This window comes from Balaenoptera ricei, chromosome 12, assembly GCF_028023285.1.
Source record: "Balaenoptera ricei isolate mBalRic1 chromosome 12, mBalRic1.hap2, whole genome shotgun sequence".
NCBI lineage: Eukaryota > Metazoa > Chordata > Mammalia > Artiodactyla > Balaenopteridae > Balaenoptera > Balaenoptera ricei.
In genome coordinates this window covers 5,410,786-5,437,209 of record NC_082650.1, presented here as the reverse complement: position 1 = coordinate 5,437,209, position 26,424 = coordinate 5,410,786, and the positions used below count along the sequence as shown (strand labels likewise).

Here is a 26,424-nt window from a genome sequence, read left to right as displayed (position 1 = left end):
CTGAAGTAGAATTAAATGAAAGTTAAGAAAGCCTTATAACTAATCTAGTTCCTCAGTGTTGTCCTGTTAAATAACTCCCTGCTGACACCAGTCTAAATACCAACAGTAATAATAACGTGTCAGTTAAGGTGACACCACCAGGTACCAGACGCTCACTGCCATTTCTCCCTCCTCGTACTGGTCCAGGGAGGAAGTTACTATGATCCCCTTTTACCCGAGAGGAAATGAAGATCAACAGAGTTAAGAGACTTACCCGTCAAGTTCCGTGCACGTGGCCCGACTGCTCTCAACCTTTATCACGCTGCCTCCATCTTCTTGAAACGACTCACACCCACAAGTCATTGCTCATCCTCACTCTGTGCCAGCTCCGGAGTCACTTAATTCACACACACACACACACACACACACACACACACACACATACAGAGCAGTCGCCAAATGACTGTCTTAATGGGTTTAGGTTATATTCAAAACCTATTTTTTGGGAGAAAATTTTCCAAGACACCAAAAATATTATATAAGCTCTCAAATGTTAAAGCTATTGCTGTCCCTTTCGTTGGTCTGTGAAAATGTAGTAGAATAACCCCAGACTGCCCAATGGGAAGAAACAGGCCCGGAGCTCCACCCCGTGCCCACCCCCAAACCCCACCCCGCGCCAAGCCTGCCCCCGGCCAGACCCAGCCGCCTGGTTCATTCACCAAGAGAACTTGGGCAAGTCGCTTCATTTCTCCGACACTTAGTTGCCAAAACTCTAAAGAAGGATGCTCATAATAGCACCTGCCTCACAGTTTTGTTGTAAAGGTTGAACAAAATAATATATTTAAGCACAGCTCAGCACCTGGCAATAGAAAACACCCAACGCATGTTAGCATGTTACTATTATGATGTCACGGCTCGAGGGGAGAGCACTCAGCAGGGGCCTTTCACGCGATGCTCATCTATAAATCGAGCTACATTAAATGAAGTCAGATCCACACGAGCTTAACCGTGAATCCGAGCTCAGGGAGAGGACGGGACTCTGCCAGGTGTGCTTGTATTCCGCGGGCCTCCTCTGTGCCTCTGACCTACCTCTTCGGTCCTCTCCTTTCCTGAGCCAGGATTCTTAAGCGAACGACTTCTCCTCCAAATGCGAACACTGACTTCCCTTCTAGGAGGCACTGACTGCCCATTTCACTGAAATCTCTGCGTCCCGAGCCTCACTTCCAGTGGCGTCTGCCCGGGTCTTGCTCCACCTCCAGAGGACCCCTCTGCTTGCCAGCGTTGACCCTGCCCTACATCCCACTAATCCAGCGATAGAGGTGCTGCAGGGGGCCAGACACCCTCCCATCCTGAAGCAATATTACTCCTTCATATTTATTCTTCCAACAAACATTTTCTTTAACACCTACTGTATTAAGAGAGACACTCTAGAGGATTCAAATATGGTTCCCATCTTCAAGGAGCTTAATTCTTACCAATGAGATATTTTCACAATTCCTGTAAAATGGGTTTCTTGGTGATAAGGGTGGTAAGAGAAGCATGAACACCTTGTAAATGATTAAAGGAAAGAAAAATGTCTTCTGACTTTGTGTGATCAGGAAAGCCTTCATAGATAGAATGACGCTTATAGATTTTAATAAGCAGAGGTGGGGAAGAAAAGCCAGCATGAAGGAGTGGTGTGAGGGAAGCTGAGACAGTGGGCAGTTCCTTACTCTTGTTTGGGGATAACAACTGTCATTTGAGTGGAGCCTAATGTTCCTGTGGGAGAAGACTGCAGGATAAGGATTGGCCTCAAGCCCATTAAAAAGGGCTTAATGCCAGGCCAAGGAAGCTGGAATTTATTCAACAGATAATGGTAAATTTCTGAATGTTTTCATCAGAAAACATGCGACACAAGCTGAATTAATGAAGGTTTAATTAGGTGGTTGTAAAGGATGAATTTGAGGGGATACAAAGACAGAAGGCAGCAGAGACCAGTGGAGAAGTTACTGAAGTAGCAAGGCACATTCGGAGACAGACGACAGGGACTAAGTTTGGTGGTGGCAGGAGAAATGGAAAGGGTGACGAGCCTCGACAGCAGAAGGGATGTGGAGTGTAGGATAGGTCTGGGTCATTCTTCATACACTTTTACAAGTGGCGAGTCCAAATTCTTTTGGTAACATAATCCACTGACTAACATTTGTCATAGAACACCATTTTCACTAAAATAAAGCATAAATATATTCAGAATGAAGGAGAAAATGTAAGAGGAAACTATCATTGGGCCAGTGTTTGTTTTAAATAGTGCATAATTCAGATGACGTGTCTACTCCCTAGTTGGCTCTCTTAATGTTCTTGAATAGTATTGAATAATCTCAACCAGATTAATTCAAAGTTCTGTTTCTTCCGATTCCTTTAAAAAGTTTTCATTCCTTTTGAATTCACTGTTATAGAAGATGAATATTACCTTCTGACCAGGGCTCATTGAAATGAGTAAGCAATCACACTCTTGCAAGGATTTTTTCAAGGATAGAAACAGATATAGATTGATCCTGAATGTAAAATCAAACATAATGCTAATATTTAGACATCTTCCTAGTGTATCAGTGAATTACTCAGGTTACTGGAAAAGATTTTGCATGACTTGCATTTGTGCTTGATGTGAAAGGCTTAACAACAAGTGAAGTTTCTAGGAAACCCTTTGCAGCATGCTGCTCTTTGGGGAGTTTAATGACACTGAGGTCATGAACAAGAGTCAACAGTGAACTACTGATTTCAGCTTCAATGATAGAATGGAAGTGCCTTAAATCCTTCCTACCGGGGATCACTGTACACTTAAGGGTACCTGTGTGTGGGCACACCATGCAAGCGCCAGCCACTGTGTGGGCACCAAAGTTACCTCTGTGGTTTGGAACATCTAGGGGCCCAAACCCAGCCCTTGTCTCCCTCCTAGTAATCAAACAGGCTTTACAAGAGGCAACAGTTACATACAACAATGAAATTAAGTCTTTTATGCTCATTTCTGGGTGATCCGAGGCAATGCGGCCTTCTCAGCCAGACTGCTGTATAGTTGACTGTTACACCAGGAATTACAGAAATAGAATGTTTTGAAATTTCAGTGGTTCCATATATACATGGTCAATTGAGATCAAAAATATAAAATATTTGTAACTAAAATGTTTATCATCCACAACACGGGAATTAAGAAGGCGATATAATAAGACAAACACACATAATGACAGTCCGCACGACTTGGAGAAGGTCAACACAAATACTCAGAAGTGTGACACGTTAACGTATGTTTGCTCTAAATACATAAAGAATATAGGCTTACCGTGTTGTGAGATTTTTAATGGACGTTTTACTCATTTTTGAAAGTTAATAAGGATCTAGAAAATCAGTTTTTTCAACATCAATGAAGAATATAAAAGAGATAACCATGAAAAGAAAGCAATAGTACTAACCACATTTTGATATATCCTCATAAGGTCTAGTAATAATATCTTCTTGTACTTTCCTATTTTCCAATTCCAACCTAGATTCTATTTTTGCCAAAATACTATCTAGCCTGATAACAATAACCTCCAATAGCAATTACAATTGCTATGACCCAATTATTTCTTTAAGAAAAAAAAAGTGAACTTTATTTTGGTTAGGAAACAACTTTTTTAATGAAAATGATCTAAAACAAAAAAACCCTGCAACTGTAGTAAAATAGATGAGGAAATTGTACTTCTTTGTATTAAAATATTTTTCATAAAACATTAGAATATATTAATGAGAATTTAATCTCATATAAGAAAGTTAATCTGCTATAATACTGCTTTATGTATGTTTATATGAAATTGCATGGGAGTAAAACAAATTATGTCATCATAATATTGTTTTGCATCCCCTACAGAAATATTTTTATAAAACAGTTTAAAAACCATACTACAGAGGGAAAAAAATCTTAAACTTAGTGAGGATGGTAACTTTAAACCAGTTATTTTCATGGAGAATCAAGGAAAATTGCCAAAAACAAAATTTACATTTAAAATTAGTCAATAAAAGTCAGGTTGTCAGTGTTGATCTCAGTTTTCCCAAATGTAAAATGGCAGCTCAAGGAAAAGAAAACACTGGAGAAAACTTGGAAAGAAAAGAAATATTTTTAAGGATCAGATATAATCTTTTTATTTTACAGTAAATTTTCTGACAACCATATCTATCCTTGCATTTAATTTTGGCCAATCACAGTGGTGCAAAATTATTATTAACTTTACATTATTAATTTCACAGATAATTCCAAAGCTATGAAGCTATATAGAGGGAAAACAGTTTTCATTTAGTTGAATAATATGTCCATTGTTAAAGAAATTATTTAATATGACATTTTTTATTTCATCTTGTTTTCATATGTATCAGAATCGAATTTCTTGGTCAAAATATTCGTAAAGACATTTGGTTATTTTTCATATCGTGGTTAAATGTTATACTTGGAAGTCAGATCTAACCTTTCTGTACTGCAGGCTCCTCACCTGTAAAACTGTGGGTAATAGCATTACCAACTTCACAAGGTTGTTGAGAATTAAAGTTAAATAAGCTAAATATACAAAAGATGCTTTCACATCTAGTGCCTAGAGTAAGAATTACATGGTAATTCTTTTTACGTAGTGAGAATTAAAATATGAGATACAATCTTCCAGTTATAAAATAAGTCATGGAGAGGTAAGGTACAGCATGGTGACTACAGTTAATAATATTGTATTGAGTAAGAGTAGGTCTTAAAAGTTCTCATCACGAGAAAAATAATTTGTAACTGTAAATGGTAATGGACGTTAACTAGACTTATTGTGGTGATCACTTCACAATATATACAAACATTGACTCATTATGCTGTACACCTGAAACTAATATAATGTTTTAGGTCAATTATGCCTCAATTAAAAAAATTAAAATTTAGATTAAACCATGAAACTGACATTTTTGTAAGTCAGAAATGGTTGAACATTGGTAATGTCATGTGGTTAAATATAAAACAATGTTTTATTATTATTGTAGGCACATGCACATTTTAAAATCTTAAATGCATTCCAGTTTCATCCAAAACCTTTTTTTCTCTGATATTTTAATTCTTCTGGATACAGAGACAAGAATGACATAAACCAAAATATAGTTAACACCCAATAATCCACAGAGATTAGGAGGTACACTCTTTCTAAAGTTATTACAGGGTCAACCATCAGAAATTTCTGAGTCAACTAGATTTGACTATACTGCCCTGAGCTCCCTGAGAGAGGAAGCAAGTTGTAATGGAAATAATGAGACTTTGGCTTTATATAGATCTGAGATCAAATCCCATCTCTGACAATTTACTCATGTGTACAATGGGTAGATTTGGAATGTTAATGAACACGTCATAAGCTCCTTGACTCGACCCTATTAAGGAAGTGAAAGAAACAAACTCTCGTCTAGTGCCCAATAACTGTCAAGCTTTGGGCCAGGTGCTTTACATAGGTTAGTTCATTTAATTCTCACCACCTCCCTCTGACGAGGCATTGACACTGATATTATAATGATGATTATACTAATAAAGAATATTAGAAACACTGGTATCATGCTTACGCGTATGTAACAGGAATTTTACTTACGTAACCTTACTTAATCCTCACGGTAAAGCTCACCCAGGTACCTGGGAAGAGTAATCGTTATGTGTCTTTGCTATCATCTTCATCATCATCACCAACCTCACAGAATTCTTTAAGGATTAAGTGAAGGAACATAAATAAGGCTCCGGGCCTGATGCTGACACCTTGCTCTCCCCAGAGGGTCAATTCAGGGCCCTGCTGTGCCCAGAGGCCCCAAACGTGTTTCCAGGACCATGTAGCGCTTTCCCTGTGCTCAGTCAGAAGTTTGCTTAACAAGCCACAGGCAGGACAGCAGCAGGAGGCCCCTCTGGGAGTCTGAGCCTCGCAGCCAAGGCCGTTTTCTCTGGAACACCTTCCTTTAACACCACCGTCCCTTGGGTTATTGGTAGACTTTTGAGAGCTCATTTTTGGTAGAATTTCAACTTCATTCTGCAGGAAATAGAGACCCCCAAAGTCTATTCCTTTTCCCAAATTCTGATTTGTCATATTAGAGCTGCAAGGTTTTTTTTTAAGGGAAATAGCAGAATAAATAAAAAGTGAGTCAGTTTAGTTCCTTCAAGCTAAAAACAATTTTAACAGAACTTAAAGGAATTTAGAATTTTGAGTAGTTTTATTTATCACCTGGCTTTTTAGACTGGTAATGTTTGGGGTCCTAGTTACGTAGTTTTTTATAGGATTAATCATTGGTTTCCGGACAGACTCAACAGTGAGTAAGGACTGTAGCAGCGTGCTAACACGTGCAGCCCTGCAATGTTTTTCTTGTGTTTTATTTTACCTTGGTCTTTGAGAGAGGGCAATGATTAGACCTGCCAGGGGCTGGTCAATATGAGAAAAACAACTTTAAATGCTTCACACTGATCTCTGTAAACAGCTTGCTTTTTCTTAATCTATAACATTATAACAGGCTGTAACTACATAACAGGAGGTGAAAAAAGTAAAAGAAATACCCAGATAATTCAGAACTAAAGGTCATATGTACTGAAATATCTATCCAAATAATTATATTTACCTTAATTAATTGAATGGCATGTCAGTTATTAATCTGACCTTGCAATAGCTCAGTGCCAATCAGGTTCAAAGTCCTTTTGTAATGTTTATTTTTACCTTAAAATCTGCTCTCGATGTAATATGCAACTTTCTTCCCACTAGAAAGCTTTGTTTTGTTTGTTAAGCAGAAATAAGATGTAAAGACATTTTTTTCCCTATTATTCACTAAAAAGGGCCCTCAGGTTAATCATCTGACCTCAAAACAAAATTGACACAACTGTGCTTATTTGTGCCTAAAAGAGATATCAGTGCACCCACTGAAATGCGTCTCCAGCCGGAGGTCACGGTTAAGGTTATTGGCATGGCTTTATGAGGAGGCTCGCCTTGCAGCTGTCTGCACTGTCCCGAGCCTGAAGATAAATAGCAGACTTCAGTTTCCACTGCTACTGGTCTTTTAACCTTCAGTAAGAACAAATGCTCTGGCTTAGCTCCGTCTGCATCCTCCAAGTCTGCCTCCCGAGACCTACCCAGCCTCCAGCTTGGGCTTCCTGGTGCCACTTTCATCTTTTGGGGGCTCCCCATATAGTAAAAAATGTAGAAATGCCAACACAAGTTTAAATCAATTGTAGTATATCACAAATTTAACATTTAACAAATTAACACTTTTCACACACAAACCAAAATAACAATGATTTTCTCATTTGTAAATAATCCAATTTGAAGTTAACCCCCAAAGCCTTGATTTAAGGCACATTGTCAGTGAGGGCTGACCAAACGGCCTTCAAGGTCGTGTCTGTGACTAGCCTGGTGGGTAACTGAGCCTGGTCCTTCATAGGATGACCTAGGAAGCAAGCCCTGGGTGGGTGGGCAGATGGATGGGCAATCACAAGGAAAGGGTGCAAAGAAGCTTTTCAGAAATCTAATCTTTATAAATGTCCCTCCTTCTGGAGGTGGCAATCAATTAAATCACTCAAAGTAATTTGTTGATGATGCGATTTCCCCTACATTTCTTAACACGATCCCTCAGAATCTTTCAATTCCCAGGGTACTACTGCCCTTGGACACCTCTAGAAGTTACAGTAACTCTTTTCAGGCCACCCTTTGCCCTCTGAAATAGTGCTGATTGAGTCAGGCAGAAGGAAATGAATGCCCGAGATTGAACTCCAGAGATCTGTCCACCCCCTAGCTTCCCAGGATGTTAGGAGACTTTGTCTTGTAAAAACTACCCGAAAAATAAATAGGCTAAAGAGAAGAACAAATCACTCTCATAAGGGGAAAAAAAACAATGTAGCAAAAAAAAAAAAAAAAAAAAAATGCATTGGAAAATATTAGCACTCCTTGGTAATTAGAAAAATACTAACGAAAGTAATCTTAAAGTAACATTTTATAGATACTGAATTAACAAACAAACTTTAATTACATCCAGTGCTGTGATAAACAGGTAAGCTCCTGTGTTGCTGGTAACATTATAAGTTGGCATAACCTTTCTGAAAATCAATATGGAGATATATATATATACACCAATATATACCAATGACTACAAAATGTTCATATTCTTTGAAGCAGTAACCTCACTTCTGAGCACTGTTTCAGGGAAATAATAGAACTAAAAAAAAAAAAAAAAGGACTGAATGCACAAAGATGTTTATTGCATTGTTGTCTAAAGTTGTGAAAATCTGGAAGGAGACACTGTCCCTAACTAGAGGAGGGTGGCTGCGTACTTTACACTCCTTCAACCCCAGAGCTGTCCAGCAGTCATTAGAAATTACAGCTACGTGTAGTATCATCAGTGTTGAAAAGAATGACCGCGATAACCGGCTGAAACTGTGCTCTCTGATGACAACTTGTTCCATCCTCAAGGCCTTTCTTGCATTTTCTGTTCAGCGCGGCACGTCCTCCCCAGGCTGTTTGTTGCAAAGCCGCCGCCTTCTCAGCCTTTGGGGCTCAGTTTAGTTTTAATTTTCTCATCGAGACTGTCCTGTTCACCTGCCCAGGTGGTCCCTCCCAGCCCCTCTCTGCCACATCTCTTATTTTCGCTCCTTGCTAGAACCTCTCACTCTCTCAAGCACTCTTATTCCGTCGTTGGCTCATTGGGGTGTTAATATCTGCCTCTTCCTCCAGAACGTGAACACCCCGTTTACCCCTCTAGTTCTCCACTCTCTACCCTCAGCTACCAGAACCCCACCCGGCTGATCTTCCTGAAATCATAGAACTTGGACAACTACATCCGAGTTCAAATTAGAACCCCATTCCCGATTTCCTCCTTGGATTTACATTCCTCTTATCCTCAAGCTGGGAAGCAGTTTACAAACAACCGCTGCTCTGGGCCCATGGAAGTGGCGTGTGAGCCCCCGGCGGGCGGGCGGCCGTGGGGGGCAAGGAGCCTCTGCTCTGCCTCTGGTCCACCAGCTGCCCTCTCCCTTGCTGAGGGGCCCCATCCACAGCCCGCACCCACGGACATACCCTGATCCGCAGCTGCGGCCGGCCCACAAGGAGGGAGAGAAGAGGACAGATTTGCTGTCATCCCAGGGCCCAGGAAGTTTGTCTGTCCACAAGCACCTCGAAGCCACACTCCCTTGGCTCCTGAAATCCCCACCATTAGAGCTGCTTCTGTGAGCCAAAGCTCTCTGTAAAAATATGAACAGCCAAGACACACGGAAGACCTTCAAATGCAAGAATGTAGGTCTTGTCCGTAGCGGCATGTGGAGGGACAGTGTTCCTCAGCGGATGGCATTCCCCGAGGCTGGAGCTAAAGGGGGTGATTTGTGTCGAGGCCGTGGCTGGTTGAAAGATGAGAACTCCCTGGGCCAGGTCTCTCCATCCACCTGGAGGTTTTTCCAGACTTAATACATCAGGTGCCAGGCTGACAGAAGGCAGCGAGTGTGCCTGCTTGCCAGGACATCTGTCCAGTTCACTCAGAGCTCTGAGTCTACTGTGCAAATGTCAGATTTGGGAGCCCGGCTAGGGGCAGGAGCTGAGGTCCACCAGCATCCCAAGGGGCCGAGGGTCATGATTTGAAGAGTCTAGGAGAGAGCTTGGGGGGGAGCTCAGAGGCCAAAGTAGCAACCTATGTGGTGAAGGAGGTGGATGGGGTGATTTTAGCTGCAATAGAAGAAGCAGGAGAGCAAGGTTTCTAAACGTCCCCACCTCAGTTCTCTTCCTACAGGGACCAGACACGAGCTGGAACACTGCTCCCATTCTTCCTTCTGTTCTACTGTCACTTCTCCAGCTCAGCTCTTACCTTGTGATCAGAAATAGGCAAGGACACCTCCTCTCTCTTTCTCTCCTTCTCAATTCAGCTACTTGCTCAATATAAAATGGGAATTATAGGAATTATATGAATTACCTGAAGCAAAAGAGAAAGAAACAGGGCCGCCAGGGCTCAGAGAGCCAAGGCTGAGTGCCATTTGCAGGAAGACAAGAACTGGTCTTTCCCCCGTTCATTTAGGCACCAATATATTGAACTCTACCTGGGGAGAAAGGGGACTGAGGGCAACTAGTGAGTGTAAGCTTATGCCATAAATCGTTTGCTTCTAAAGCCCTGCAACCAAGAACCTTGATCATGTTGCAGACAGGGTCCAAGGAACCCATCTAGACCAGAGCAAACTACGCCCGTGTAACAAGTATCCCCAACAGGGCAGCTCTGTGTTCATGGTGAGTCCAGACAACTGACAGTAAACTCACTCTCCTGCAGGACTTGAAGCTAAAGCAGTTCCCCGCTGCTCCTTTTCTGGGGCTGTAGAGTGAACCCATTTTATAAAAGCAAAACCCTTACTCCATGGTATTCTGTGGGCTAGTCTTCCTGTCCTACCCAGAGGAGAGTTAAATCATAGGCAATCCACTGTTACCTGGAAGATGGGATACTGACATCACAGAAACTACAGTAATACTAATTGCTTGTTATATTCCTAAAGACATAACATATATTCTTTTATTTTATCCTTGCACCTCTCCTTCCAGGAAGGTATTATTACACTTGTTTCAGCCAGAGATTCAGTAACAGGCTGAGGGTGTATCCTTGTGCACATGGCCTCAACCCCTTGGAGAGGCTCTTGTTTGTTTCCAGTTGGCTTTGTTTGGACTCACCTACTCCCAAAAGCCTGATTAAGAGGAAAGTAATTGTGTGCACTAAACTGAGGAATTTTAAGAGATAAAAATGTAACACAGGCAAATAAACAGTCTTTATTCAAAAGTATCAAAAGTCAGCATATTTCACCTATCAGCATTTCCGACAAGCTTTAGTTTCAATTCATGTGCAAACCCGATTTTGCTGACATGGCAAATTAAATGGCCACATTTTCATTTTGTCCCCATGATTTAGATACCTCTCTTTTTCTTCACACACAGCCAAAACTCTGATTGGACTTTAACAGAGCCCTGAACATTTGGAAAAATGGAGTCAGGCGAGCTCAGTATTTGCAGGTTGTGCTCTGCATTAATGTTCCTGGTGGCAGAGTGGATGTCTCCCGCCACATTGAACTAACCAACGTAGACACTGATGAAAGTTGGTAGTCAGAGCTTTGACAGATACTGCGAGGTTCTTTTAAACTGAGACAATTGTAAAAGGCTTTAACTCTGTCACTTATACAGCCGTTAACTCAGTTCAGCCCAGCAGATTGCTTTGATTTGTTCATTAAATATACTATTTTTGCGTTAATTGAGCTCATTTGATGAGAAAGATTTTCACTCGGTAAAATTTACAGCTAATGGCTTGGAAATCTATTAGATTTTGCACCCAATAATTCATCTTAGAATTTTCAAAGAGTAGCTAGTTTAAGCAAGCTGAGATAAATCGTAGATAATCGAGGAATCATCTGATATGCAGAAACGGGGTGATGTGTTTTTTCATTGTGAGCACCGTTAGTGACTTTATTTAATTATTTTCTGCAGTAGAACAAAGGGTACATCAAGGCCATGAAGGTCTTTTGTTTTGTGGCTCTGTGCCCCTCTGTGCAGGTATTCATCTAAAATGATTTAACCAAACTTTGCTCTGATGGCGATCACCAGTGTGGACACGCACAGGCTTCTGAGTTCTGAGTTCACTATAAAGATGAAAGTTCTAACAAAGATAATTTGAGAAGTACATCTCCCCATAGTTTACTGCATTTGCTGATAAAACTTGCTAGAAATCTGAGATTTCTTTTTTCATTTTTGTACCTCAAATACAAAAAAGAATTTAGAATTTAAAATGGGTTGTATCATTAATATTTCTTGGAAATGAAAAGCCATGATAACAGCTGTCATTCTGGTCCATTTCTGAAAGTTTCCAGCATCAATCTAAAAGCAGTAAAAGTATCTCCAATAGGTTTGCATCACCCCTGAAAGCAGCCATCAGTATTTCCTTTCCAACTGAAAACATTTCTTTGCCTGACTGAAAATTATCATGTAGCTGGGAAAGAAACTATATTAAGCAAAATTTAGATATTCAATGAAATAGGATAATCTGATTTTTTTTCATTCTGGAGAAGGAAAGCTTTCTCTTCTCAAATTTAAGGGTGATCCAAGAAAACTCCACTTTAAATCAAGGAGGATTTTGGAGAAGAGATGAGGCTATCTAACTACACCAACCCTCTATGTACGTATACTCAGCCTTTCTGAATCCACATAAATACTATCTCCATGGATAAGAACTCACAAGTTTGTAAATAGTAAATAAAGAATAAGAATTGGGCAGATTGTGGGCACTACTTTTAACATACAATTTACTTAGAACTGAATTTGCTTATAACATATCTGGATTCAGTAAACACACAAAGCAGTAATTTATTCTTTCATTCATCCCTTTCACAAAGATTCGATTTGTATTTGATGCCAATGAACAAAGTTTATAGCATAAACCTATCCTTCAAGAGGTGGTAAAATGTAGGAAAACTAAGCAACATAAAGCACTTCTAAGGGTTCTAGAGTGACACGTACTTAAGGGAGGTGGAGATATTACTGACCATAGCTCTAGGAATTCAAAAGAAAGAAAGAAGATTGTGGAGTCAACTTCACAGAGGAAGTAAATCCCAAACTGGCCTTGAAAATAAGTAAGGTGGGACTTATCAGAAGGGAGAGGGGAGCATAGTCCTATGGGGGTGTTTAAAGACATGAATGAAAATCGCACACATTGGGGCTAGGAAGAAATCCACGTCTGATTGGAGCAGAATGTCTCGTTGGGAAGGAGCAAAATATAAGATTGACTTCATAAGGGAGAGCAGAGAGAGAGGGTCCTGGTGTCAGGAACTTGAATTTGATCCATCATACAACGTGGAAATGTTGGTTATTAATCAGGAGAGAAGGTGACTAGGAAAATTAATCTGCAGGGTGAATTAGCAGGAGGAGAGTTTGAAAGACCAAACAGACTCTTAGCTACCACCCAGGGTGGGCCAGAGTAGCTCTGGAACTGGGTGTATTAAGCAGACCCGCCGTGCACTGCACAACAGCAAGCTGGATACAGAGGAGGAGGAGCCGAAGATGGCGCTGATCTTCTGAGTCCAGACGCGGGGCTCCCGCTACCAGTAAAGTCAGCGCTTACCTCCGGGCGGGGGCGGTCCCAAGGTACAGTTCCCTAAAGGAACACTAGAGACTTCCCTAGTCCTCATGGACCATGGGAACCTTGAACTTTGATTCATAAACTCCCCCAACATCTGTAACTGGAATCTGGCTTTTTTCAAAGGATATAGAAAGACCATCCAGATACTTACAAGGTTCCTCCTTTTTACCTTCTCACCGTCTTCCTACTAGTCTGTAGTTACAGGTTTTCCCAACACCTCTGGTCTGACTCTACCAAGCATCCTTCTGCAAGTAACGTAGGCATCCTGGACGGTAGCCCTCAGGCTGCTTTTCTGTCTCGAGCACATAAAGCCTTATGATTTCCTCCTCTAGAAGACTATATAGCTAACACCTACAGATCTAGAAATAAGTCGTAAGTGCTCATAAAGTGTGGGAGGGATGGAATGTGAAGTTAATCCCAGAATTTCCCCATAGTCCTCCTGTATCATATGGCACTGAAAAAAAGTCCTTGAAAGCAGTCAGCCTTGATTTTGTCTTCCTGAACATATTTTGGTAAAGGATGTCATTATTTCAAGGACTTATAAAGAAGGAAAGATAGCATAATAGTCTGTATCATAAAAATGAAGCCAAGATGAACAGTTTGCTGCCCTGTGAAACACAAATTGATTGCTTGCAGTGAGTAGAATATCTCCCCCGACATTTATTCACCTAGACCCTCTCTCCTGATGCCATTCCTTCTCTACAGGGTTAAAATTCTTCTAGAGTTAGAAAGGCCAAGTTCCTGCTCCCTGCGCACTGCCCATGTTGGCATAGGACGCTTAGACCTCTCTTCTGGATCTTCCTATCCCCCTCCTCATTGTACTCCAGCATATGCCACCCACCATTTCTCTTTCTCAGCATCCCAGAATCATGTAGTGCTTGTGTCACTTTACTAAGTGATTCCACCTCCTAAACCTCAGTGTGCTCCCTGTGCTGAGACGGTAATAGTATCTAGCTCATAGGGCTATTCTTAGCTTTAAATGACATTATGCTAGTATTATTGTTGTTATTATTACTCCACCATGAGATAAGCCAGCAGGAAATAGATTTAGGACAAGAGCTGGACTTAGAACTCTCTGCTCCTTTTCTGTTGAATGTTCACTGAATGTGCATTGAATCATGTGGACCAACAAGAAAAGAGATACACTTCTACTTCACAACTCGGAATACAGTTTAATTCAGTGGCAACTGAATCTATAGTTGTAATTATCCTGTAGAGGGATAAATTGGTGAACCCACCTATTTTTCTCAGTATAACTTCCAAGTCAAATTGTCAATAATCAGAGATGAACCTAACTTGCTTTTTTGTAGTCTTGACCAAATCACTGTCAACTGAATATATTTAGAAAACCAACCCATACATTTGGCCTTTATTCTAGTAAATCAAAATCTACATAGACTTATTGAAGTAGCAGAATGGAATAAATTTTGGTAGTGTGTCAACAAATAATTTGAGTTTTTGACAGTGTTCTCTTTCTAAACTAGAGCTAACTATATAAACCTTGGTCCTTTGGGTTTTTTTAGAACTTGATTTGAAAGCTGAATTTGATGCTTATGAGATCTGTGACTTACTTTGAAGAATTACACAGATGCTTTGTGATTATCTTTTCAGTTGAAATACTGTGCATCCATCCTTTCCAAAAGCTTATTCCAAAGTTGTGTTGTGATATTATATAATGTAATGTTAGGATGAGCAGAGATCACCCAAAGTTCAGTCCCTTCTTTCTACAGGGAAGGTAACTGAGATTCAGAGAAATTAAGTAACCTGTCCATAGTTAACCATCTAGTAAGTTACGGAACATTGCAGCTACTAAGGTTTGAAAAATTATATGGCAAGTTATTTGCCTTTAAAGTTCAATGTTACTTCCACTATATCACTACACCCCGATGTTATCCTTGTTCATTTCCTACAGAACAAGTCTACTTTGGCATTGCAAAATGGCAGTTGTTTGTTTAGAAATCTTCATTGTCTGTCTCAAGGAACATTTAAATATCTAATTGACAATTGGGCCAAGATCCATGATATCTTTAGTTTCACAAGTGATCAGCGCCCCCATTCAGAGATGAAAACCTTTCCTTGAGCTTTCTAAACTATGATGGCTTAGGAACCTCTTGCTTTAGTCACCCAGCTCCAGCGTCAAAAGGTGAGGGAGAGAGACAGACATCCAGCTGGGAATCGAGGTCTTGCTTCAAAGCTTTTATCTTCAGAGGAAAGAAATCTTATGCATTTCATTAATGTCAACAAGATCTGAGGAGATTTGGAGTGTTTAAGCCTTTGGGCATCTCTAGCATGACATATGCTCTGGTTATTATAAGTTTTTGGTTGCAAAACCATTGCAACTTTGATTCACACCCGCCATGAACCAACAACGCTCTAGAAATATCCATTGTACAGTCAGACTTAAGGGTATGTTGAAAACAATCACTTTCCAAGAGAATATGAAGTTAGCCAAGGAAGCCGTGGCTAAGCTTGGGCCAAACAGGGAAACACCCAGAATTCTGAATAGGGTGACACATGTTATCACTAAGGAAAAAAAAAAAAAAGATGAGTGTCTTCAAAGTAACATAGCAAAGCTAAAAAAAGAAAGTGAAAGAAGCATTTCTTTAGGATTCTAAAAGCAGATAACCTCAAAACATCTTCCCAAAAGGCTTCTTCTCTTATTCAATGTAGAAAAATGAAATTTCTCCTAGTTTGTCTTCCCCTCTTCCCTTCCTCTTCCATTCCCTCATCTCCAGAAAGGATCAGACTGGAATTTACAATTGTTTCCACTGTAATTTTCCAAACTTTATGGGAGAAAGCCCTTTTATTCCAAAACAGGTAACACTATTTCTATAAAGTAAATTGGGTTCAAGCTAACCCCAAATAAACAAGATATTTCTGGCAAAACAAATGTTGACAATATAATCTAGGTCTTGAAATGAAAAACTCCTTAAAAGACAAAATAGATGTCTCTTCTCTCCCTTTCTTAATTCAAATTAAAAAGCAAAAAACTCAAAACAACCATTTATAAACTCATATGAGTTATCTTCTTAATGAAATCTTTTTCGATGATGAGAGTCATCTTTTTAATAAATATCTGTTGGAAAATATTAGTTTTATTCCACTACAACTAACATTTCTGCTTAAATACCAATTAGTGCGAACAGGGAATTACTGTTTGAGGTCATCTCCAGCTTGTAACTGTTAAATCCACTAAGCCCAAAATTGAAATTTTGTTCAGAATCATCCAACAGAACATCTGTGCTGGTTTAATGTCATCAAGAAACATCTTATCACAATAATATTTGCAGTAGGTTCCACACACACACCCTGCTGAGACCTGAGCCCAGGCCCCAAGGGCTCACTCTCTCTCCAGAGCAGATGACGTCATTGAGACCCAGGCAGAAGGAAAGCAGCTTTAGCTGTGGCTGAAGCCGGCACTGGTTACAGGTCTTGACAGGTAAAATTCCTTTCAGTTGAGCTTTAAAGCTTTTGAAATGTTTTAGTTGAACATTTGAGCAACCAAAAAAAAAAAAAAAAAGTCTTTTCTGATCCAGAAGGAATTGATTTAGTTTCTTCTGTTACTACTTTTTAAAATTCCACTCAGCATTGCTTCAGGGAGGTTGTCCAGCCCCCCACCCCCCACCCCGGGCACACAAGGAAGGACCAGAGTTCTTGCCTTGTGCTGAGCTCGCCAGCATCTCACCTGGGGAAATGGTAGACAGGCGTGTTGTCTGCAAGTCGCGTTATATCCGTGGATGCTTTCATACTGAGAAAAGCTTCAGGCTGGACTTGGCCTGGATTCACGCTCACATACCATGTACGCAAAGTGGCCACACACACATGGCCAGAGAAGGAAGCGGTAGACCAAAGGAGGGCGCAGCCAAACCACGGCCAGTCGGCAGCCATTTATTTCAAAGCCTTGTTTTACGACTGTAATTTAGCCTTTGGTGCGCTGAGAGAATCACTCTGCCCAGCTCACTGTCTGGTGCTGTCAAAGGCTGAGGTGAATGTTGTTCCATTGGTTTAATCATCTTTTTATTTGTCTGAGGTCTTTGCTACTTTCCACAGTTATTTCAAGTGCTCTTGTACACTTAAGAGGTGACACAAACCGTTGCTGTCACTGAGCGTGGCAAGTTACATCATAAATTAGAGCTTCCAAAAGTTAGTAGTGTGAGGAAAGATTGGTAATGGTAGTCTGGACATCATTTGAGTCATTGCTTACCACTTCCCGATTCGCTCTGGTGTTGTTAATTGAGTTTCCCAAGCTGGTGTTTTCTTTAGGAGCGTTTGGTTCATGGCTCTGCAAAACAGCCAAGTCATGAGCAATTTCAGGATGACAGGTGGCAGTGGGCACGATGCCTTCCTTCCTGCCGACCCACTGCCTCTCCATCGTGTGGTTGTGCTTAGCCTGTCCTGCTGCTGCTTCAGCCAGCAGCCTGCAAAACTAATGGAAGTTTTCCCCAAATTGTGCCTGCTGCTTTTCTGAGTCATGACCAGAAAGCATAGGTAGAGTCTATAAATTATTTCATTCATCAGTACCAAATGAGTAATACTTCAGGTATGTTGAATAAGCAACCCGAAGTAAGCATTTATGTGTTTTCTATTTCCGATGCCTTAAATAATGCTTTCATTTCCCAATAACTTCTTTGTGTATTACTGTTCATATAACAATATCTATACACTTAACATTGAAGAGTATGGACCAAAAAAACACTAGAGTCAGAAAAATCCAAATGTGAATGTAACTCTCCTTGAGCCTCTTATGGCCGTCCATACATCCTTTCACTGCTCTTCCTGTTTTCAGATAAGGGGACTCAAGTGTCTGACTAAAACACACAGATAAGCCTTCTCTCAGGACACAGTTTCCAGTGGGAACCCAAGGAACGGGAGAGAGGCCTATGGCGCCGGGGCTCTGCAATCAGGGTGCGCGGCCCACACTGACTCTCATAGGGCGTGCACGGGACCTACAGGGACTGTGGCCAGCTAGGCTCCCCCAGGTAGATGAGAAACTCCCCAAAGGCAAGAGCTTTTTTTTTTTCCATCTTGCATCACCCTGCAGGGCCTAGTCTTCCGCTGTCTACAGAGAGAACATCACTCTTTGGTATGGCCAAAGGTGCCATTGACACCGACCTCAGCACTAACTTGGGAAGACCTTGCTCTGGCCACCAAAAGTTTCCTTTTCCCCACTTTGCTTTTTTTTTTTTTTCATTTTTTCCTGTAATAGTAGTAACTGAAGAAAGGAAAAGAATAAAGCTTCTACACAGTCTAGAAACTGTAAAAATGCTAAGAGACTCTTCCATCGAAATCCCACAAGACACGTGTCTGCAGCTGGTCCATGTCCGCTGCCTCGTAGATACGTATCTGTGTGAAATGTCAGTGCATCTGATGCAGCCTCCCTTTGGATGGCCTTGGTGGTGAGGTGTCACGATCGTCACTTCCCAATCACGAGCTGAGTTCATTCACTGAGAGCACGCCATTGACCGACGCAAGACTGGGATACGCACGTCCCAATTCTGACCAAAGCGGCATCTAGAAAGAGAAAGCAACCAGGTTAGGACTGTCTAAAGGGGGCTAGATAGAAAAGGAGGCTGTGTGTGCTTAAACGTACTACCTACATAATCAAAAACAACTTCAACATTCAGAATAATAAGTATACTTAAAATAATCCCTAACCAAGAAGGACTTTCAAACAGTAGTTGCCCACCTCCTGCACACAAGGACCTCTAAGAAGAGAAACCAGATCCCTTCTTCTAGTCTATTTGCGTGTTATCCCTTTAGAAATGCAAAGTCTGGTTTAAACCGTTGTTATACTCCTATTTGTTTGGTTATAAATAAAACATATCTTTTCCATCCTCAATGTATCTTTCCAGCTGCTGGACATAAAATAGACTCCTAGCTTCCTGAATTGAAATGTCATCTTCCTAATCAGAATCGACAATTGTACATAACCATCTGGGTTTTTTTTTTTTTTTTAAAGCATCCTATTCTCACAAGTTTGTTTTCCGACAGTGTCATATGTATCTTAAATGGTGAGCTCAAGCTAATCACCTCAAGCTCAGATTCTAAAAAAACCTGACAATATAGCAGTTTTGAAATGGAGACCACACCGCTCACCTGCCCCCCAACATGGCTTGACACTAAACTGTGCCCGGTCATCATTTCAGCACCCAAAAGAAGGGATGTGCGCCTTTGTTGGGCTTTTTTTCTACCCCAGTGATACACATTCTGCAACCACAAAATATTCCAACTCCAACTCCCTTTTTGAATAAGCAACTGTTATTCTGTTCTGTTCTTTTTATCATTTGCTTTATACACTGTTGGGAAACAAAAAAGCTACATAGTTTACTTACTCCTACAGTTAAATACTTTAAAAAAGTAAGAATAGGTTATTATTGAAATAAAGTGTTGCTTGTCATTATAGCATTCTGGAAGGCAGTGGGGAAAACAGGGTGTGTTAAGCTTTCCATTGTGTGCAGACTTTCCACCCCCCTCTGCCCCCATCAGGAAAATATGTCTGTCCCGTGATCTATTCAGTTCTTGACCTTTTGACTAGTATGCCAACAAAAGGCACCATTTATTAGTGATTAATTTACGTATCTTTGTCCATCAGGAACTGGATCAAGGCTGTCACAACTGGGCACCATCACCAATTACATTTTCCACGTGCCCCCAGGGTGTTTGCGCCATGGGCTCGGCTGGCCATGCAAACCTGGGTCCTGCCGGCTCCTCCCTAAGCGCACCTCTTTCTTGAGCAGGAGGAATTTATCAGGAATGTCCTCTGGAGGGAAGAAGCCCTCAAAGGCCCGCCAGACCCTCTCACTGGACCTCCTTCACTGTTCCGATCGGAATCCTGGGATGTTGTTCCTCACACGTACCTTCCTTACGGGTCTCCCTTGTCACACGCGCTATCTGTCTCTGTCCCTGCTGCACCTGTTTTGGACTGTGTTGCTTTGGACCTCCCCTCTTTGGGACCTTCTTCCTTAGCATCTTTTCTTTACACCTGTAACACGCCTGACCGACCCTCCCCCCCCACACACACACGTATACACACACACACACGTATACACACACACACACACACACACACACACACACAAGCTTCCTCCCCCTTCTCTCTTAATTTGACCCAAGACCTTCTCCTGTTGGAAAGCCCTCCACATGGATGGATGCTACGTTGTCCTCCCTGGTGGGTGACCCCAACTGCACTGACTCTCTTCTCAGACCACCCTGTAAATCTTTAAAAAAAAAACAAAACAACCTATTTCATTTGTGTGTATTTGTCTCTCTCTATATATTTTTAAGTTTACCTTTAGCTCAGAAACAACAGGGCAAGAACCCTTTTGGTCAAATGTCTTATCTCTTATTTGTCCTATACAAGTATCATGTATGAACATTTTAGATGATCAGCTACTCTGTAAATCAAGCTTTGACTTCAATCCAGCTTTCCCCATCATAGCAGAAAGGCTTCCACCATGAGAAAGGAAAAGTCCACCTAATTGCAATGGCTTTGCATTGTAAGTTCATTGGTTATGAAAAACTGATACGCACTGTGGCTGTGTGACTCATAGTCTTTCTCTTTCTGAAAATTAGTAATATTTCTGCCTGCCTTCACCCCCCACCAGAAGAAACCAGTCAGGAGAGCCATGTCTTTTCTCTGTGCTACAGAAGACAGTGATATTTCTTTAACAAGTCTCTGGGAAAATCAAGCAAAAAACCTGCTTATCTATGCTGTGTGCGATTGTAATTGTTACCTTTATTACTGGTCTGAACCATTACTCCATCTTTTTTAAAATGTTCAAAACAACTGGGGAAAAAAACTTTGAAATACCGCTTTTCCCTCTATTATTTTCACATTCAAGCAAGATAAGCATATGGAGCTATATTGAAATCTGAATAAAGTAAACACTTTGATCTGGTAAAGTGCGCATTTTCAAGCTGCAGCTGCTCGCCCTGTAGCATCGCATGGCCTGAGCCTTCAGGCCGTTTATCCTGAGGCCTCCCGGGCCTCTCAGCCCACCCTGTGGCCCTTTCCTTTCATCACAGGTCAGGTGGGGTAACGTCAGCAGAGGCACAGACGTGACTCGCTTACTGGGAGAATAAACGGTGTTTAAACCCTTAGCAGTCTGGGCGGGAAATGCAACTTACATGCATGTAATGACTATTATTCGAGAAAATTGTGGAATTTTTATATTCTGGATTGAAGTAGAGGGTCTCCCATTTTGGGCTGACCCCACGCACTTGGGTAACCTCACAGGTGGAGTGGAATCAGATACTTCTTATCCAAATGGTTTGAGACCGGGCTGTGTACAGTGAAGCACGTCAGACCCAGGTTCCCCCCACCAGGCCGTCGAAGGCCAAGCCTAGGAACCCCTCCCCTCAGAGTCCGAGAGGCAGCTGAGGGGTCACTCAAGGCTCTGGGAGACGAGGCCTCGGTCGGATCCTCCAGGTGCCCCCCTGGGTGGACCTCCTGCCTGGACTTAGACTCTAAAACTAGCAGTGGCACCAACCTCTATGAAGCCGTAACGATGACTGTCGTCCAAGCATTCAGGGACGGGTCAGGAGCAGCCACGGCAGGAAAGGCTGTTTCCTCCTCCCCACCTGCATCCGCAGTGATGGGGGTGCCGTCAGAGGGCTGCACACCTGGGTTAGTGATACCTGGAGGAGAAGGAGCTCATCCCACGTACAGAAGCCACGGACATGGGCAGGGGCTAAGCCCCTCACTCCAAAGTATGTCCATTTGAAGTCACACAGAGCCAGCACCCTAACCTGATGATGGACGGTTCCCTCTAAATATGCCATCTTGGGGTTTTGAAGAAGTCAAGGTCCAAGAGAACACTCTTGATGTAATTGCCAGATTTAAGAAAGAGATTCCCTGACTTGTGGACTGTTGTGTAACCATGATCACCTCACTTTCATTTACTCTCTGATTTCTTTAGTTTAGATGAATTTTCATCAGCTCCATTCTAGGACTTTGTATTTTTGTATATCTGTCACCACTCCTAAAACTCTACAGGATCGTGTAAAAATGTTAATTGCTTGCGTCTCATGACAAGCATTCAGAGAAAAATGCCTAGACACGTGTGTAGGACTTTTTGGGAAAATGCAGTGAAATAACAGGCCTCTTTGTGTGTTTGCATGACCCAGTAAACTCCGGGGACGGCATCGACTACAGCCAGCAGAAGCGGGAGAACATCGGTGACCTGATCCAGGAGACGCTGGAGGCCTTCGAGCGCTCCGGAGGAGAAGATGCCTTCATCAACATCAAGTACATGGTCCCTACCTATGAGTCGTGCTTGCTAAATTAGCGGTGGGAACAGCTGCGATTCGAGGAAGGCTTCTCCTAGCCTTCTGATCATCTGTCTCTGCTGCTGTTAGTATCTCATTATCTGTGACTTCTATGGCTTACTTTTCTACAGCTGCTAAAATAGTGGCTCATGGGCCATTGGACTTGTAGCCCTATTGAGAGCAAGGCTTTCCAATACACAAATAGTGCCTGTTTCTTAGATTACAATAGTGTACTGTGCTTATTTGTTCTAGGAGAAGAATTGCTTCTTTATACAGTTAGGAAAGAAGCAGGAGTCCGAGTTAAACCTTCAGCTGTATAGACAATAAAACTGCAATTTTCATACGCAGTTCAGCAGTTGTGTCTGCCTGCCCTGAGGGTGGTGTCAAAGGTTGGAAGGGAAGCGTTGGTGCTGACTGCTTAACAGGTGTTGGTCGTGGACGACAAGCACCCGTTCAGCAGCAGCTGTGCAGAACAGTGTGCTTTGACAGCCAACTAAACTGTGGAATCGATATTCCCATTACAGCAGGACAGTTTTGCCGCCCGTTATGAACCTCAGCTGTAAAAATAATTGATGCTTCTAGCCCACTGGTGATCTGGGTTTGCAGGGGCTTTCCAGTGTATATTGGGAGGGGACAGGGAGGGAGGGAGGGGGAAGGTTAGGTGTGAAATGCAACATGGCAAACGTGATTGTTTTAAAAAAAGCTAGTTTGCATCTTTGTCCCTCTGTATTATGACATCCTGCATCTCAGGACCCCAGTGTTACTGACAAAATGCTACCCAGCAGTTTGTTGAGGGCTTTCAATCATTTTTGAAAATGACTTATAAGCACCTTAATGATCGCCCCTTGAAACAAATCACATTCTTTTCTTGGCAATTCTCCTTTCCTTGGCCTCCTCCCACGGGCGTGTTGGATGGGTTCTCATTGCACCTCTAGGTGGGTCTGATGGCACTGTTTTGGAATTTTATTGAAACCAAAAGAAAAAAGACAAAAGACATGCACTTTTTCATTCAACTGGGAAAGAAAAAAGGTGTCCGAAGAGAAGAGCAAGTGTAAGGTGCCAGCCCTGACAAGGGCCCTGCAGGCGTGTGGGGCGGTGAGCTCGGGGCATTTGAAACTCAGTCCGGAAAGCTTCAGGAACGATGGACCCCTGGCTCTGCACACCTGAGAAATGCTGTAACTGCCCAGAAATGCATAGCCTCAAGTGTCTCATTCTGTAGCAAAGTGCAGCTTCTGCACAAAAGTGAAGAAATGAAATGCGTTCCCCTGGGAAACGGACCCTTTGCCTCAAGATTGTTGTCACTAATTATTTAAGACACAAATTTCCAAAGGCAAACACCGAGTTTGAAAACTGGTTCATTATTCATCTTCCCTGATGACGGGCTCAGCATATGAAACCTAGCAACCAGGACCTACCTCCTAGTTTCCGGAAGCAGTTTTTAGGGTAAACGGAGATGCGTGACCGGGTAAGAAAAATTGGCTTTCGTGTATAATACTTTGAAAAGACAGAGCTAGAAGCAGACATGGACAGGTTTAAGACAGGTTTTTTTCTCCAAACTCTGATGTTCAATTGTGCCCATCAGCTGCCGTCCTGGCATCAGTGATGTGTTCGAAGTGACCCCAAAGTCCATGATACTATTTGTTAGAAAGACACTGGCTGTTAGTGCCTTTGAATGTTCCTACCAGAATTTCCTCCACGGCTCTGTTGGGACTCAGAAGCAAGCCTGGCCTCTTACTTTCTGTCCTGCTTGTGAAACTCATCTGGTGTAGTAACAAGGAGACCCACCTGCCACTGAACCAAGAGCCCTAACTCTGGCGTGGAATTAAAACATTGGGGTTCCTTTCCCGGCCCCATCACTTATTAGCTGTCCTGCCTTTGGGCAAGTTATTTAACCTCTCTGAGCCTCTGGTTTCCTCAGCTGTAAAGTGGAGATTAACCTGTAGGAATGTTCTAAGGACTAGAGGTGATTTTTGTGAAGTACCTAGCATAGTTTCTTATATCTGTTGGCCTTTTATTTCAAAGAAACAACGTTTGAATAATGACTAATTTCTACCCCAGCAAAGCAATATATATGTGGAAAATCCTCAGACAATATGGGGCTTCCTACCTGGCAATGGTGAGTTCTTCGTAATAAGAAAATAATTTTGCCGAAAACCGAAATAACTATAAAGATTGCACAATGTTTTCTGGAGATTTTTTTTTAATGCATTGTTTTTTTTAGTATAGAAATAGGAGTGACTGCTTTTTCTGACTGTCACCTCTGCCCCATGTTTAACCAAAGGAGGTGATTTCCCTGTTCCTAGGGACACACAGAAAACAGAGAAAAAGTCACCCGGGAGCAGGAGAGTGGATGGTGGTGAAAGGGTAGAGGGTCCCAGCTACCCCGGGAAGTGTTTCCTCCCCTCCGTGGTCGGCACAGGGCAGCGGGTGGGTGAAGGCATCTCATACAACGTGAGCCGGTGGCAGAGCTCAGAGCTCGGGAAATCCCTGAGCAAATGCCCTCGATGGATGGTGGAGAGTCATCACCAGACTGCAAAACAGAGGGATCACGGAAAAAAACAATCAGGAAAAGGAAATCAAACACAGCCGAAGAAGAAATGTTCATGAATGAAGAGATTGAGGAGGCATATAATGGGAACTTCAAAAGTGTGCAAAAATGTAAAAGGCTGTGAAAAGTAGGAAGCTGAAAGCCCCCAGCAGCTTCTCAAGTGGGGAGACAGTCTATCTGTTGAAGAAAAACAATTGCCTAGAACACTGTGCCTCCTGAGGATTCAGGAGACGGTGAGCTGAAAGAGGAAGCTGAAGGTGAAATGTGCGAGGTAGAATGCGCCTCTCGGAAGAAGTTAGTCCACGGGGGCCGCTGACACCTTCCAAAGGGCGGTTTTCTCGAGAGGCTGGCAGGATAATCAGGCTGCCCCCTGAGAGCTCTCGCCCTCCCCAGCCTATTGTCTGGCCCATCGGAAATAAGCACAAGTTAAAGCATGGTGAATATGAGAGCGTCCCTTTGGTTTACAATGTAGAGGGCAGATGGCTCTGAGGTCACTTACGGCAGGTCCCGAGGGTAACCTGGCCAAGGAGGAGGGATTGGCGTCCAAGAGAGCCTCTCACAAACATTGGAATGTAACTGTGAGAGATCGAAAACCAAGGTACCTTACAAAGTAACAGGTAAACACAGATTTGAGCAGATGCTGCAAAGTTTAGGTAATACCCAGCAGATGTAGAGGAAACAAAGTATTGAGTTCCAGCTACAAATAAGAGCTAAATATTGCATCATCATGATAGGTTAGAACATGTGATCTCTCTCTTGATTTGAACTAATAAAGCTATTATGCCAACAAACAGGTTAAGAAAATGTGACGTAGTAAAGACTTTGGAATTGTAAGTTGTAAGACAGTAAATAAACTGAATTGCATTTTTAAAAAGGTCTTCCCCTTTCCCAATTTAACCAAGGAGGTGTATATTGAAAATTACAAGATATTAATAAAAGAAATTGAGGAAGACACAAAAATATTTGGAAAGATATTTCATGTTCATGGATCGGAAGAACCAATATTGTTAAAATATCCACACTACCCAAAGCAATCTACAGATTCAGTGCAATCCCTATCAAAATTCCAGTGGCATTTTTCAGAGAAATAGGACAAATAATCCTAAACTTTGTATGGAACCACAAAAGACCCCAAATAGCCAAAGTAATCTTGAGAAAGAACAAAGCTGGAGGCATCATGCTCCCTGATTTCAAACTATATTGCAAAGCTATAGTAATTAAAATAGTTTGCTTGGCAGAAAAAACAGACACATAGATTAGCGGAAGAGAATAGAGAGCCCAGAAATAAACCCACACATATATAATATATATATATATATATATTCGTACATATACACAAATATAAATGTGTGTGTGTGTGTGTGTGTATATATATATATATATATATATATACACACACACAAAATTCAGCCATAAGAAATAATGAAATCCTGCCATTTGTGACAACATGCATGGACCTCAGGGACACTGTGCTCAGTGAAATAAGTCAGACAGAGAAAGAC

The 26,424-nt window shown here is 41.9% G+C and overlaps 1 protein-coding gene across 1 annotated transcript in view; it reads left to right on the top strand.

Moving 5' to 3' along the window:
* PACRG (parkin coregulated) overlaps window positions 1-22,952 on the top strand; it is a 513,624-nt gene extending 490,672 nt beyond the window's left edge. Inside the window, exon 5 of the mRNA XM_059941859.1 lies at window positions 22,234-22,952. Coding sequence (XP_059797842.1) covers window positions 22,234-22,394 — 161 coding nt within the window. The 3' untranslated portion in view covers window positions 22,395-22,952. The remainder of the gene's footprint in view (window positions 1-22,233) is intronic.
* Window positions 22,953-26,424: the final 3,472 nt, after the last annotated feature.